At 45.2% G+C, this 16647-nt stretch overlaps 1 protein-coding gene across 1 annotated transcript in view; it reads left to right on the top strand.

Moving 5' to 3' along the window:
- The window catches only part of bmp1a (bone morphogenetic protein 1a), a 100141-nt gene that overhangs the window by 67434 nt on the left and 16060 nt on the right, over nucleotides 1-16647 (top strand). Inside the window, exons 11-14 of the mRNA XM_082188693.1 lie at nucleotides 650-795; nucleotides 2974-3169; nucleotides 3543-3668; nucleotides 14687-14847. Of these exons, the coding sequence (XP_082044819.1) occupies nucleotides 650-795; nucleotides 2974-3169; nucleotides 3543-3668; nucleotides 14687-14847 (629 nt within the window). The remainder of the gene's footprint in view (nucleotides 1-649; nucleotides 796-2973; nucleotides 3170-3542; nucleotides 3669-14686; nucleotides 14848-16647) is intronic.

The raw sequence follows: 16647 nt of genomic DNA, 5'->3' as shown, positions 1-16647 counted from the left end.
CGATCACGAATCCAAAATCCTGATGTGTGGGGGGAACCCCGAGGACAATATCCAATCAGAAAGCGAGATGATGGAAGACGGAAGCATAACAAACGCAGTCATGGCGCAGCACAAAGTGAAATTGATGTGGACAGCAGAGATGGAGGGATGGGAAAAAAAAGTTACATTTTTTCGTGAATTCTCTGTGAAAATCATTCCAAACACTATCATCGCAATTTCTTCCTGCATATCGTCCGCCATGCTTATTCTGAAGTCTCGCGAGATTTTGCGAGATTTCCTGTGTTCACAGTCGAGAGTCTGGTTGAAAATCTGTTCGTGTGTGGTGTGCTGTCTTTGTCACATCATGGCACACCACACACACTAACGGTTAAATCTTTTTTTTTTTTTTTTCATGTTTGTGGTCTATCACATTTTGAAAATCTCATAAGATGTTAAAAAAAAATGTTGGTGTGTACCCAGCATTAGGAAAACGCCTAACAATATCGTTTTCCTGTAGTTTTTGTTGTGAAAAAAGGGATTTTCTTGCTGTACTGTCATGTTTTGCAGGCTCACCGTCCCTCTGGTACTTATAGGTCTATATTACAAAAAAAAGAAATGATGATGTTGATTGTTAACAATGAAGTGAACACTGTTGTCTTTTATCTTGCAGCTATTTGCGGTGGGGAGGTGAAGAAAGACAATGGTCAAATTCAGTCCCCGAACTACCCAGATGACTACAGACCTAACAAAGTGTGTGTGTGGAAGGTCACTGTGGCTCAGGGATACCACGTAGGCCTTACCTTCCAGTCTTTTGAGGTATGATTGGGAAAAAAAAGTTCTTATTACTGCATAATAAGCATGTAATTAATTGTTTATACTAGGGCTGTCAACGCGTTAACGCAAAAAATGTCATGCAAAATAAATTACTGAAGCACGTGATGTTGCGTCATTAGTGTAATTTACATCACGCAGTTTAGATGATCTTAGAAGTCGGGAGTTTATCAAACTGAGCATCTACAATGGCACAAGCACCTGTAACTTTGGGAGGTGGACATTTCTATTCTAACCCTTAAATCCAAACTCTGTCATATTCTGTGATTGTTAATCGCGATTAATCGCACATTTTTTTTTTTTATAAACAGCCCTAGTTTATACACCATGTTTTAATGTTAGAGTGTGTCCTAAACAAGAAATAAACCTAATAGGATTGGAAAAAATAGGGCTGCAACTCAATAATAAATAATTTAATATAGGCCCTGATATACTTCAAGCAAAATCGAAGAACTAACTTATGTGACGTCAATACGAACAAAATCTGGCCGAAACGAACTTCGTTTTAGGAATTCGAAACAGCTTTGCTAAAGCCAACTTTCTGGAAAAGTGTCGGATGTTCGCTAAAAGTATATCGCTGGTCACGTATTTCGAACTTCGTTTTACCCCTAAACAAAGAACGAAAAAGAACTTCACGGTCAGAATATCGGGGCCTTAACTGACAACAAATGTTGTACACAGTACTTTTTCAATGAAAAAAACCCACACATTTTATTACATTTTTTTTATTTATGGCGTAATTTTTCACTCACTTGCTGATGGATCAAGCTGCTTTTCAAAATGGAAATGCTCACATTATAAGGATATAACAGATATTATAAGAATATAACAGATGTTCTTATAATGTGAGCATTTCCATTTTGTAACGCAGCTTGACAAAAAAGCCATCATTGTTCATGGATCTGCATACATATCAATCAAATGTAATGAAATTTCTATGAACATTGGGTCTCATTCACTTAATTTACAGAAAAATAGGAACAACTGAAACCACACAAAAAGCACTTACACTGTACGGCCTTAATCGTGTTAAGAAGTTATATTTCATCCTAACACGACTATAATTATATTGAAGTATTTTGCATTAATTGTATTATATAACCCATATATAAAATTATATAATAAAATTATTAAATAATACAATTTAATTTAATCTTTAATGCATTCCATCATAGACTACAGTTAAAGAGTAAGAAAAGCTGCGTTCCCAGACAGCAACATGGTGTCGGCCCAGATCCAGCCCAGCTCAGGGTTATAGCTTCAGCTGCGAGGTTTCTCTGAATAATATACGCTTGTGTACAGAGCGTATCTGTAATCTGGGTCTGTATTAAAGGTGTTTATTGTGAGAATTGGTGAGAATGGCACACTTGGCATTGCTCGAGGATCGGGCTGTCTGCAAACAGCGCAAGTTTGACGCGAGTGACGAAAGGCTGAAAGGAAAGCGTCTGCGTAAAGCCCTTTTATGGAGATGGTTTGGGCGTGTTTTATGCTAATGACTAACCTTGTCCTCGCGGCCACTCATTTAGAATACTCCAAATTCACTAATATCAGAACAATGTTAAGAACAAATTAATGTGCGTATAAGCGTGTTGTGAATTAGGCGGAGATTTTTCGTGAGAAGATCTCCTGTGCGTACAATTATGAAATAATCCACACAATTATTAGTGAATGAGACCCATTGACTTTAATGGGAAGTCCATCACATCGTATTTTTTTTTAAACTGAATATAGTTGCTACTTGCTAGGTGCTTTCAAACTTTATATTGTAACCTTTAATTGCATTTTAAATAATTTTTTATTTAGTGTCATTTGTCTGGCTGATATGTCATGTCATGTTTCTGAGTTTAGTTTCGATTGTCTCTAACCAGCTGGTGTAAATAAACTCAAACTCCCCATGATCTTTGAAATAGAAACAGTGATGTTGTAGATCTGTCCATTTAAATGAAAACGGGAAAAACATTCAATTTTGTTTCTGCTTCATTCTTTTCTTAAGATATTCTTGACTTTGATGAAAAGGTTGGTTACAGTTGCAGCTGGTTGCCATCAAATGTAAATGGCACGTCTTGCTTTGAAAGAAAAGAAATACATGTTAGGTCTTTCAGGTTTAAATTTAGTTTTTCCATTCCCTTTTTCTCCATTATCTTTTTGTCTTTCCAATCCAAGATTGAGAGGCATGATAACTGCGCGTACGACTACCTGGAGGTTCGAGATGGGAACTCAGAAAGCAGCCCGCTGTTGGGCAGATTCTGTGGTTATGACAAACCTGATGATATTAAATCCAGTTCCAATCAGCTCTGGATGAAATTTGTGTCTGACGGCTCTGTCAACAAGGCTGGATTTGCTGCTAATTTCTTCAAAGGTGAGGTTTGATGTTTGTTGTTCTCTATCAATGGAAATGTCTGAGCTTTGATGATTGGCTTTAAAGCTCGGAATTTTACTTCAATTTATAGCTTGAAAGTTTACATTATAGCTAGTATTTATTCTTTTTTATATTTGTATTTATTTTCAGTGAAATTCAGGAATGCACATATACAACTTTTGGCCAATCACCAATATGATGCAAAAAGAAAAAAAAATAAGCCCTGCTATTATCCGTTTCCAGTTTTGACTTAAATCATACAATGCCATTAATGCTAATGCTACAATATTAGCATTAAATATCTCCTCAGATGATAGCATCACTCCTGTAAGATACTGTAACTCATTAAGTTCTGCTGCTTTTCTTGTTGCAGAAATGGACGAGTGCTCCAGACCCGACAACGGTCGCTGTGAGCAACGCTGTGTCAACACGCTCGGCAGTTACAAGTGTGCCTGTGACCCTGGTTACGAACTGGCGGCGGACAAACGGAGTTGCGAGGGTCAGTATGTGAACAGTGCTTTGCTGGTTACAGGCCAGTGCCATATTTAAAATGATAATGGCGCCATTATACGGTAGCATCGAGGCGAAGCTGTACAAACACCCTGTGTGTGGTTATAAAGATTCATTTTAAAATTGTTTTAGGGCAATGACATCACTTTTTTACAGGTTTGTAAGAAAAATTCGTAAGAAGTTCTCAAATATTTACTTAAGAAAATCTGATTGTATGGCAGTCCTTTCCCAAGACTCAATGATCAACGCAAAGGCTGTATTTTTGCACTGCATTAGTAATAATACTAATCCAGCTGAAAATTTTCATAATTATTCAATTTAAAATGAGGTCCCTGTTTTCACTCATTTTCGTAGAGTTGTCGTTGAGTTTCAAATTCCGCAAAAAGTCACGTCACGGATAATTATGACCGATCATTCAGAGTTTTAGTGCAGATTCCCAAAAAAAGTTAAATGTATTATATATATATAGCAAGGGGTTGCACTTTATTTTACAGTATGTGTACATACAGTGTACTTACCTAAGAAAGTAGTGGTTAATATAAGGTAACTACATGGGTTAAGGGTAGGTTCAGGGTTATTGCACAGTTATTCTAATAACTTTAATAAGTACATAGTATTTACATGCTGAACAGGACTGTAAAATAAAGTGCTACCATAGCTAGAGTTATATTATAATGTTTAATACTTGAAACAACCCAAATTAATTAATTTTAACTTATTTACAGAGATTTTTAAGAACATTCTACTCAGGAATTCAAATTCTTCTTCAGTTTTGTTATAACAACAATAAAAAAAAGAAAAAAAAAAGATAACAACATTCTTATAAGGTACACCATCGCTGTGTCCGAAAGCGCATACTTTCTGAGTAGGAACTATATTTAAATTTTAATTTACCTCACGCTTTTAAAAAAGTACTGTGGCCGGGCGGGGAACGACACGACAGAACAAAAAGACTTTAGTGAGCCCCGGAGGGTGAGTTTATTGAACAGCGTGGTGAAAACAAACAATACTGGTGGGTGAGGTGACGGCGTCGTTGATGCTCGTGCTGGGTGAATCCTTCCTTCCCTGGTGCTTTCCTGGTGACAGTGGCCGGTGAGGGGTGGGTGCGGGAACGCGCGTTCACCCCGGTGAGTGAGTCCAGGAAGTGCTGAACCAATCGGTCACGGCGAGTCTGGGGAATAAGCGAGACAGAGAGTCGGTAAGTATTACCCTTCATTGGAGATCCTTCTCTCTCGTCTGTGGTGAGCTATCTGCTTATATTGAAGGTTTTTCCGTGATCGATTGGTCCGTGGTGAGTGACTCCAGGTGCCGCTTGTGTGTTGCCAGGGCGACGCTGATTGTTCCTCGGGACTCCCGCCACACTCCCCCCCCCAAGCGACGTCCTTGTCCCGGAGGTGGAAACAAAAAGGGGAGACCAGGGGTGGGAGGGGAGTGACCCCTGACAGACCTGAATACGCTGCCCAGGACCGAGAGAGACCGTCTGCGTTGGTGTTGCTGGAACCGGCCCGATGGCGCACATCAAAGTGGAAGTCCTGGAGCGAGAGGAACCACCTTGTGACTCGGGCATTCGTGTCTTTCGCCCGGGCCATCCACTGCAGAGGAGCATGGTCTGTAAAGAGAGTGAAATGTCGGCCTAACAAATAATACCTCAGCTCCAGGACTGCCCACTTGATGGCGAGAGCTTCTTTCTCCACGGCTGCGTACTTTCTCTCGGCCTGGGACAGCTTACGGCTGATGTATATCACCGGATGCTCCTCTCCCTCCTGTATTTGGGAGAGCACGGCCCCCAATCCCGTGTCCGAAGCATCCGTTTGGAGCAGGAAGGGACAGCTGAAGTCTGGAGCACGCAACACGGGTTCTGTTGTCAGGGCCTGTTTAATGTGTTGAAAGGCTTGTTCGGCCTCTTTAGTCCAGCTGACCCGTTCTGGCTGTCCCTTCCTGGTCAGGTCCGTCAGGGGGGCGGCTATAGAGGAGAAACTGGGGATAAAGCATCGGTAGTATCCCGCCAACCCCAAGAACGCACGTACCTGGGTCTTGTTGAGGGGTTTTGGGGCGTCCAGGATTGCCTTGACCTTGTTCTCCTGTGGCTTGACGAGTCCTCTTCCTACTGTAAAACCCAGGTACCTTGCTTCGTTCATGGCTAGGTGGCATTTTCGGGGGTTGGCGGTTAGCCCAGCCCGACGGAGCTCGGAGAGCACCCTCCGGAGTCGCTCCAAATGGTCCTCCCATGCCTCCGAGTGGATTACTACGTCGTCGAGGTAGGCCGCTGCATAGGATTGGTGAGGGCGGAGTACCACGTCCATTAGGCGTTGAAACGTCGCTGGGGCCCCGTGCAGGCCAAAGGGAAGGGTCCGGTAATGCCAGTGGCCAGAGGGTGTCGAGAAGGCTGTTTTGGGCCTGGCTTCTGTGGAGAGGGGGACTTGCCAATAGCCTTTAGTAAGGTCGAGCGTGGTGATGTACCGGGCCCTTCCCAGGCGTTCCAGAAGTTCGTCCACTCGGGGCATGGGGTAGCTGTCAAAGTCGGAGATCTCATTTAGGCGTCGGTAGTCATTGCAGAAACGTAGGGTGCCGTCCGGTTTAGGCACCAGGACTATCGGGCTGGACCATGGGCTCCGGGATGGTTCAATTACCCCCAGTTTGAGCATCTTCTGTATCTCCTCCTCTATAGCTTGCCGGCGGGCCTCTGGGACTCGATAGGGCCGTTGCCGGATGACGACGCCAGGAGGAGTGTGGATGTCATGGGAGAGGACGTTAGTCTGGCCGGGGTTGTCGGAGAAGACGTCCTGGAACTGACCGACCAGGTGCCGCAGCTCTGTCTTTTGGGCGGCGGAGAGGTTAGGGTTGGTGTCCACAACCACGGGGTCTGGGACGGTGAGAGCGAGTGCTTGGTCTTGATCCCCGACCCACTTCTTCAACAAGTTGATATGGTATAGCTGGACGGTTCGTCTACGACCAGGTTGTCTTACCCTGTAATTGACTGGGCCGACTCGCTCTTCTATGGTATATGGGCCTTGCCACTGAGCTAGGAACTTGCATGCTGCATTGGGGACCAAGACCATCACTCTATCTCCTGGTTGAAACTCCCGCGGTTGGGCCGCCCGGTTGTAGAGACGTTGCTGGGCTTGTTGGGACTTTACCAAGTGTTCCCGGACTAATGGCATGACGCGGTCGATCTTACTCCTCATGTCTTGAACATGTTCGATGACGGTCCGGTATACTGCCGGCTGCTGTTCCCAGGCTTCTCGGGCTACGTCGAGGAGACCACGGGGTTGTCGTCCGAAAAGGAGTTCGAATGGAGTGAAGCCCGTGGATGCTTGTGGTACCTCTCGGATGCCGAATAGAACATAAGGAAGAAGCAGGTCCCAGTCCTTTTTATCTTCTGCAGCCACCCTTCGTAACATTTGCTTCAATGTCTGATTAAATCTCTCGACGAGCCCGTCGGTCTGGGGATGGTAGACTGAGGTTCTTACTTGCTTTACCTTCAGCAGCCGGCAGAGGTCAGCCATTAGCCGGGACATAAACGGGGTTCCCTGGTCGGTCAGTATCTCCGACGGTAGACCCACCCGGCTGAAGAGCAGGAACAGCTCACGAGCGATGGCTTTGGCGGTGGCTTGGCGAAGGGGGACTGCCTCCGGGTACCGGGTGGCGTAATCGACGATGACCAGAACGTGTTCGTGCCCCCGGCCAGACTTCGGCAACGGCCCCACGATGTCCATCCCGATCCGCTCAAAGGGCACCCCAATGATGGGTAAGGGGATCAACGGGCTGGGGGGAGGTTTCCGGGGAGACGTCCGTTGGCACATGGGACAGGCTTGGCAAAACCTTTTTACTTCTGCTTCGAGCCCCGGCCAGTGGAATCTGTCCCGGATACGTTTGGTTGTGTTCTGGGCCCCCAGGTGGCCGGCCATGGGGTGGGAGTGTGCCAACTCGAGGACAGTTTCCGTCTTGCTCTTTGGGACCACTAGAAGATGTTTAACCTCCCCCCGCCGCTCCGCGACACAGTACAGCAGACCGTTTTGGACGACGAAGTAAGGGAGAGGGTGAGGTGCTGGAAGGACCTCCTGGCCCTCTAGGAGGCGTACTTGTCGCCAGCAGTGTTTCAGTCTGTCGTCCTCCTTCTGGGCTTTCCCGAAATCTCCCCCTCCAGTAACCTGCTGAAAAACATTATGGAAGAGGTTAGTGTTATGAGTGGGGGACTCACCCTCTCCTCCACTGCCGGACGTCAGCAGGCTGGAATGGCTCTCGGACCCCCGCGACGGTTGGTGACGTGGGCGCCGACGCGGACGAGCAGGCTGTGTGGCGATGGCCAAAGCGGCGTCCAACCCCGGCCAGTCACGTCCCAACAGCAGCGGTACTGGTAGGTCCTTCAGGATTCCGACTTCGAGAGTCCAGGCTTTTCCACCTTTATGGAAGGTAAGTATATTAGTAAATACCTGGCGGGTGTCCCCGTGGACACAGGTAATGGGCATTGTTGACTTGGAGCTTGGCCGGGGTTCCAGTGTGCTGGGTCGAGCGAGGGAGACAGCGCTCCCCGAGTCCAGCAGGGCTCGGTATCGTCGGCCCTGGACCTTCACGGTGGTCGTGGGTGCTCCTCGGGGGGTCTTTCGGTGAACCACACAGCCTGCCATCCATGCCTTGGTCGGCGGGGAGGGTGGATCAGTGGGCATCGGCTCGTCGCGGGGGCTGGACGGTCTGTGTACTGGTCGTGGGGTGCCCTCCGACGGCCGTCGCTCCTGGATCACCCTCCGGGGAAAAGGCGGCGCTCGCTCCCCGGCCTCCCGGTGGTAGGTGGCGTCCGCCAGTTCGACCGCTTCAATAAGTCCACCGATGGTCTTGGGACCCCTCATGCCGGCAGCTTGCCTCATCGAGCGCGGCAGCGCTCTCAACATACGGTCGACTACTACCCGTTCGGTGACTTGAGAAGGTGATGGGGCGTCTTCTAAGAGCCAGTGTTCGGCCAACCGCATCAGATCGGCAGCCTGGGCGCGCACTGGCAACCGGGCTTTAAACTCCCAGTCATGGAAACGCTGGGCAGCGGTGGTCGCTGATAGTCCAAGGCGACCTAAAATCTCTCTTTTTAATTCGTTATAATTATTGTGAGAGGATGCTGGTAATGAAAAATATGCCCGTTGGGCCTCACCCGAGAGCAACGGTGCCAGTGCTGCAGCCCAATCACCTCTCGCCCAGCCCTCTGTGCGGGCAACCGACTCAAACATTTTTAGGTAGGCCTCGATGTCATCATCTGCGGTTAGTTTGGGTAGTAGTCGAGCGGCGGTGACGCGTGGATCGGGTAGGGGAACGTTTTGAGCGGCCGGGAGGCGTAGATCTGCTAAATAACCTTGAATTTGTCCATGTTGTTCTGTCAGGAGCTGAAAACATTGTTGCTGGCGGACGCTCACCTCTGTTAGTTGTTTAACCAGCTCCTCCATACTGCCGGGGAGGAGCACGCCTGAAAAGAAAAAAAGAAACCGGAAGTAAACAAAAGATCGTCTTGTTCGTCGGCGTTCTCAGGCCCGTTCACTTGCCCGCATTCTCCACCACCTTGTGGCCGGGCGGGGAACGACACGACAGAACAAAAAGACTTTAGTGAGCCCCGGAGGGTGAGTTTATTGAACAGCGTGGTGAAAACAAACAATACTGGTGGGTGAGGTGACGGCGTCGTTGATGCTCGTGCTGGGTGAATCCTTCCTTCCCTGGTGCTTTCCTGGTGACAGTGGCCGGTGAGGGGTGGGTGCGGGAACGCGCGTTCACCCCGGTGAGTGAGTCCAGGAAGTGCTGAACCAATCGGTCACGGCGAGTCTGGGGAATAAGCGAGACAGAGAGTCGGTAAGTATTACCCTTCATTGGAGATCCTTCTCTCTCGTCTGTGGTGAGCTATCTGCTTATATTGAAGGTTTTTCCGTGATCGATTGGTCCGTGGTGAGTGACTCCAGGTGCCGCTTGTGTGTTGCCAGGGCGACGCTGATTGTTCCTCGGGACTCCCGCCACAGTACGTTCTATATAGTATGAAATTTGAGTAGTATGAATGTAATCTTGACGTACTACATCCGCCATGTTCCAAATAAATGTTTATATTCAGACTATTTTAGACTGGATGGGACGGCAACTGCTGTGGAGTATCCCAGTACCAGTGTGACTCGTCGTAGACATAAACAGAGAAAAGTTGCTCTGGGTACAATGTTCTTCTGCAAGACAAATGCAGTTTTGTTTATTAGGAGCAAGAGTGCCAAAAGTTAGATAGTGTACCTTTAAGTGTTTTTGGGAATACAAAATATTCTTAACTTGATTTTTAAGTTAGGAAATGAGAAAATAATAGTAGTTTAATCTTAATCATGTTTCGTGATTTTGGCTCCAGGATCCAAGGGAGAACTTTTATAGATGTAATTTCTGCGCCACTGATGTCACCGCTTGGAATTGTAAAAAGTATATTTGTAAATGGGTTCCAAGAACACTCCCCTTGCCTTCTATTGGTCAAACAAACAGATAGCCCCGCCCCAAACGTACACCATTGTTTGACCCAATATTGCTGTGCTGGTCAGGCTTCTTAAACAGAACAATTCAATAGTTTTAATAGCATGTATACACTTTTGGTGTAATCAACCTACAAAAGGCTTATTTATGCATATTACTAGGGGTGTAACGGTACATGTATTCGTCCCAAACCGTCACGGTATGGGCGTCATAGTTCGGTGCATACAGTCAGATGACGAATACAGTCAGTTACAGGCAATCCACACTCCAATCCAGAAGGGGGCGCGCGCGGTAATGCAACACTGTTTGCTAACCGTCACAATGAGAAAAAGAGCAGAAGACATGTTCTATGCACCAAACCAAAACAAGAGTTCAGATGGCACGCAAGAGCTTGCTAGTTGCCTATATGCTGAGTTTCGATTAATTTTTGTGACGAGCTCCACAGACTTCATGTAAAGGAAACAAAAGCACAATGTTTTTATTGTGAGTGTATACAATGTCTTACTCTTATCTGTATAACCATAAATTAGTATTTTAAGTTGTTTCCGCTGTTATATTGAAACAAAATCATTCGGCAGTGTGCCGATTTGTGTCGTGGAAGTCTCACTACAGTCCAGTGATGAAAAATGCGTGTCCTGGAAATGGGAAGCCTCAGGTGCCGCTTCACTCGCTGTCTCCTTGAGGAAAGGTGAAGAAGGCTCAGATGTAGATGACACTTTTTCTCCTTCTCGCTCATCTTTGCATCTCGTGAACTTTGTGCATCCGCCATTGTCACCGCATGTTAATAAACTCTCACGCGCAAAGAAAATGACAGTGTAGACTAAGCGCAACACATTAATCTAACTATCCAATAAGTTTGAAAACATTTTACTGTACAGCATTGGTCAATCTATTTATTAGAGTAACAAATCAACAACTCCATATTTTTTTAAAGATTAGATTATTACATTATTAAGCTTGGAAGAGCCAGGACATATTATTATTATTTTTTTATAACTCTGATTGTATTCGTCTGAAAGAAGAATGTCATATACAAACTATCCCTTTAAAGGGATAGTTCACTTTGAAATACATTTTTGGTATGTTTTAGCTTACCTCAAGGGCATCCAAGATGTAGGTGTCTTTTTTTCCGCAGTAGTTTCAATTTTGATATTTTTAGGCCAAACCGTTCTTGTCTGTCAGTCATATAATGCAGGTCGATGGTCACTGTCTCAAAGAGCAAGCACAGAGTCCAAATTAAAACAATTCCCCATCATCCAAATTAAACAATTCCCCATCGTAAGTACACATTGATGGCCTAAGACACGAAACGAGCGGTTTGTGTGAGAAAACGAACAGTATTTATATCGTTTTTACCTCTTGAACACAGCTGCGTCCAAATGATCTGAGAGCGCGGGCGGGTATAGATATATACACTAGATGTCGCATTGGCTACTGCGAATTCTATTTAGTCTATTCTATTCTGTTTAATTTGGATGATGGGGAATTGTTTTAATTTGGACTCTGTGCATGCTCTTTGAGACAGTGACCATCGACCTGCATTATATGACTGACAGACAAGAACGGTTTGACCTAAAAATATCAAAATTGAAACTACTGCGGAAAAAAAGACACCTACATCTTGGATGCCCTTGAGGTAAGCTAAAACATACCAACATTTAATTTCAAAGTGAACTATCCCTTTAAGGCTAACATATTCATACTAAAAGCTCAAAAAACTTACATTTTGATTTCAGGGGGTCTTTAAGAAACTTCAATGGCACAAGAATTACCTTTAAGCAGCTGGCAGCAGTGTCCTCATTCTGCCTCTAGTGGACGGTCTGTGCTACTGCATCCTCTTAATTACTACTCCTGCTTGCCTGTTGACACACCGCCGACATCTGTTTTGTGCTATTGGCTTGGGGCTGCCAGCAAGTTATGAGCACCTTCCTCACATCGACAGCAGGCTTGCCTGGCTTTCTTTACCCTCCTCCGCACGACACTTACAAAAGCGCTGCTCTGTGTTTCTGAGTGGCTTCAAATAACCGTGAAGTTTGGATCATATTCTTCTTGAACAAAGCACAAAAACAAACAGTTTGGGTTAAAGGTCAAAGCATTCTTAGATAAATTGTTGTCTAACAACTAATGCCTCGTGTTGTATCGTCGGCTGATATCGGTATACGCGAGGCAGTTGCTAGGACAGCACGTACCCTGCAGCTGCTATATTGAGCAAAAATCTGTTTGTTCAGACATGCACTGAGATGACTCAACAGCTCAATCGTGACAGCCTGGAGCGATCAGAAAATGATTGTCCATTAGATAAAAGAAAGACTGGCCGAGCGCAGCTTCCCGGTGGCTATCATATCAGTAGTAAATCCAACATTATCATAATGACTGTGCCGCTCTTTCTCACAGAACAGCCAATGTAGAACAGATTTGCTGCACGACAGTCCTGTGGGAATAGAGACAGATAGAGCTTAAATGTACACAACGCTCAAACTTCAAGGGCTGTCCAAAGGCTTCTAAACGGCATGATGGTAGCCATGGAAACATCTCTCCCCGAGCGCATGTGTTCAGTGGAAATCGCTGTAGGGGATCCGTTCCTTCATTTGGATCGTACCGCATTAAACTAAACTACTCTGTCTTTCTGCTTCGTGTTTTGATGAGATATGAACCCTGGGGTTGTTCTCTGTGTATTTTAATTTAAACAGGACTGTTCTTGTTATTTTATGTGTACCCTCCGCCTGTTTAGACAAACCTCAAGCTGTTCAGCTTGATAAATTGAAAGTTTAAGAGTGCTTTGAATCTAGGTGTGTGGTGCATGAGATATTTAAGCAGACTTATAGTTTCCAAAGAGTTGTTTGGTGTTTTCCCTTTTTTTTTAAGGGGCTGTGTTGTACATTTTTGCATTTTTTTCTTTTATTGTTATGTTAGTCAGGAGCTGAATTAAACCTGAATAATCAAAGTAATTTTTGTTAATTGACCTATAAGACTTCTATACAACCAATGCAGGACACGTGTGAGAGAGATAAATGTACTACTATTATACTATGTAAATATTGATTTACATTAGTTGGAAAGCCTATTTGCCATTACGCTGGATGATTAATTTTTTTTCAAATGCCAATAAGCTTTGTTAATTGTGACTGGCACTCAATTTTACCGGGTTCGAGTGATACAATGTAATTTACTCTACAGAGCCTATTCAGTCTGCTAAATACGGTATAATGAACTGTCTAACAGGCTAGTATAAAATTCCTTAAGTAGCGACTAGTTTATTTTTCTTTAATAAGACTATGCAAACATTAAATGCGTTTTGGATTTGGCAGGTTTGATCAGGATGTTCTTATCCAGTATGTGTCTTGATGAGGTCTTGGCTGGCGTTGCTGTATTTAACAACTTTTGATGAGGTCCACACTGATTCCTTTGCTCCGTCCAGTTGTCAACAGAGGAGAAATCCCTCTTTGTGATTGTGTTGGTTGGTTATTTTCCCCCACTCTAGCTAGAACATGACAGCTGTACAAATGGATTTTTAAACAGCAGCCACATTTTTTACTATAATATCATATTTCTTATTGAAATATGAAAAATAATACAGACATAATAAAAAGCGGGGCACTACTTGCAGGACGAGGGACAAAGCTTCCAATTTCAGGACTGTTCCTCAAAATGCAGAACAGGTGGTCACCCTAATTAAAGAGGTCATGAGATGAGAAATCAAATTTGCCTTGAAGAGGTCTTTGAACCATTGACACATCCTGCAAGTTTTAGAGATTAAAAAGTCCTTTTTCCCTACACTAGATGTGAGCATCGAACCCATTATAATCACTGACGCTGTCTACACTGGATAATTATAAAGATGGGCGTTCAGTTTCTGACATGCTCAACACACTTGTGTCTGTCGACAACAGGACAAATGAAAGAGTGAAAGAACGTTTGCTTTGACACGTCCAGTTTCAACAGCTCGTTTGTGTCTCCGTACAGACTTCAGAAGGATCCCAGCGTCGGAAACAAGTGGATAGTTTATTTTAATGGCGTCCCGGATCACGTCAGAGGATTATATTTTGCGCATTTTCAAGCATTTTTTGTAAACTAGGCACAGTGTAAAGGAGAGTTTCTGCAAATCACAAAACATAATTAAAAAAATATCAATGGTGTTCAGTGTTGTTTGGATGTTTTGACGCCAGAATTTTAATTTTTGGGTTAACTGTTCATTTAAATATATAAACCGTGGTAGAGGGGAAAAAAGTGTGTGTGTGTGTGGAGGGGCTGAGTCCACTTGCAGATCAACAGAAACTCAAAATAAATCACACATTTGTGCCTTCAGATAAAGTTTAAAGCCAAGGATAACAAGACTTTTCAAAGAAAACAACCAACCAACATTCTATATAAAACAATACTCTACATAAACAGAGCATGAGGGGAATTTTATATTCCTTTAATTTTCAAGTAAACCTGAAGACCATGATTATCTGGTTTAGATTGGTCAACAGATCCTGTTGAAATCAGCTTTTGCCGTTTGTCTTAAAGATGTTTTTCTGTTGTCTTTTTCTCTAGCTGCCTGTGGGGGTTTCATCACCAAGCTGAATGGGTCCATCACCAGTCCAGGCTGGCCCAAGGAGTATCCGCCCAACAAGAACTGCATCTGGCAGCTGGTGGCGCCCACGCAGTACCGCATCACCCTGCTCTTCGACGTGTTCGAGACTGAGGGGAACGATGTGAGCACTAGGTTTTTGCCTCTCAGTGGGGTGGGTTTGTCTGGTTCATTTCAGCTCGATAGTGTGAATCACCACAGGGCTTTTGGGACTGACTTCTCCAAATTGCCTTCATGTTTTCTCACTTTTTCATTGCTGATAGCTTAAGGCAATTTTGCCTGGTGCAGCTCACATGACGAATACACTCATGATTTTCTGTTAAGTTGAAGGGTAGTTTTCTGGTTACATGTATGTTTATTTAAAAAGCCTCAGGAAGTTTATAACAGAGCTATTCTGTTACCATAATTGTTACCATATCAGTTACCTTATGGCTTCCAGCCTGTCTTTATATTATTATGACCGCCGCTAGCGTAGCTAGCCGGTCATATAGGGATTGTCAAAGTTTTTTTTTTTTTTTTTTTTCGTCACCTTACTGAATTTTTCGTCAACGATACCAGGGACACCGAAGCACCGGGGAACATGAAATTTGGTGGGCATGTAGCCCCACTAGACTTCTAAGGAAAAATTTCGTTTGGTCCCCGGGGGCCACCGCGCTGGGCCCCCCCAAACCCCCAAAAATGCAGTTTTTCCTAAATAACTACCTGAACCGTGGCACCGAGGATGAAGACATTTTTATGGTATGTTGGTCTACTAGACTTTTACGGAAAAATTTCGTTTGGTCCCTGGGGGCCACTTCCCCCCCCGCGCTGGGGCCCCCTTAAATTTTTCGTCAACGATACCAGGGACACCGAAACACCGGGGAACATGAAATTTGGTGGGCATGTAGCCCCACTAGACTTCTAAGGAAAAATTTCGTTTGGTCCCCGGGGGCCACTCCCCCCCCCGCGCTGGGCCCCCCCAAACCCCAAAAAATGCAGTTTTTCCTAAATAACTACCTGAACCGTGGCACCGAGGATGAAGAAATTTTTATCATATGTTGGTCTACTAGACTTTTATGGAAAAATTTCGTTTGGTCCCCGGGGGCCACTTCCCCCCCCGCGCTGGGGCCCCCTTAAATTTTTCGTCAACGATACCAGGGACACCGAAACACCGGGGAACATGAAATTTGGTGGGCATGTAGCCCCACTAGACTTCTAAGGAAAAATTTCGTTTGGTCCCCGGGGGCCACTCCCCCCCCGCGCTGGGCCCCCCCAAACCCCAAAAAATGCAGTTTTTCCTAAATAACTACCTGAACCGTGGCACCGAGGATGAAGAAATTTTTATGGTATGTTGGTCTACTAGACTTTTACGGAAAAATTTCGTTTGGTCCGCGGGGGCCACTTCCCCCCCCGCGCTGGGGCCCCCGTAAATTTTTCGTCAACGATACCAGGGACACCGAAACACCGGGGAACATGAAATTTGGTGGGCATGTAGCCCCACTAGACTTCTAAGGAAAAATTTCGTTTGGTCCCCGGGGGCCACTTCCCCCCCCGCGCTGGGGCCCCCTTAAATTTTTCGTCAACGATACCAGGGACACCGAAACACCGGGGAACATGAAATTTGGTGGGCATGTAGCCCCACTAGACTTCTAAGGAAAAATTTCGTTTGGTCCCCGGGGGCCACTCCCCCCCGCGCTGGGCCCCCCCAAACCCAAAAAAATGCAGTTTTTCCTAAATAACTACCTGAACCGTGGCACCGAGGATGAAGACATTTTTATGGTATGTTGGTCTACTAGACTTTTACGGAAAAATTTCGTTTGGTCCCCGGGGCCACTTCCCCCCCCGCGCTGGGGCCCCCGTAAATTTTTCGTCAACGATACCAGGGACACCGAAGCACCGGGGAACATGAAATTTGGTGGGCATGTAGCCCCACTAGACTTCTACG

Source organism: Leuciscus leuciscus, assembly GCF_965113295.1.
Source record: "Leuciscus leuciscus genome assembly, chromosome: 13".
NCBI classification, from domain to species: Eukaryota; Metazoa; Chordata; class Actinopteri; order Cypriniformes; family Leuciscidae; genus Leuciscus; species Leuciscus leuciscus.
The sequence above is the reverse complement of the archived record's forward strand: the minus strand, read 5'-3'. Positions and strand labels throughout refer to the sequence as shown.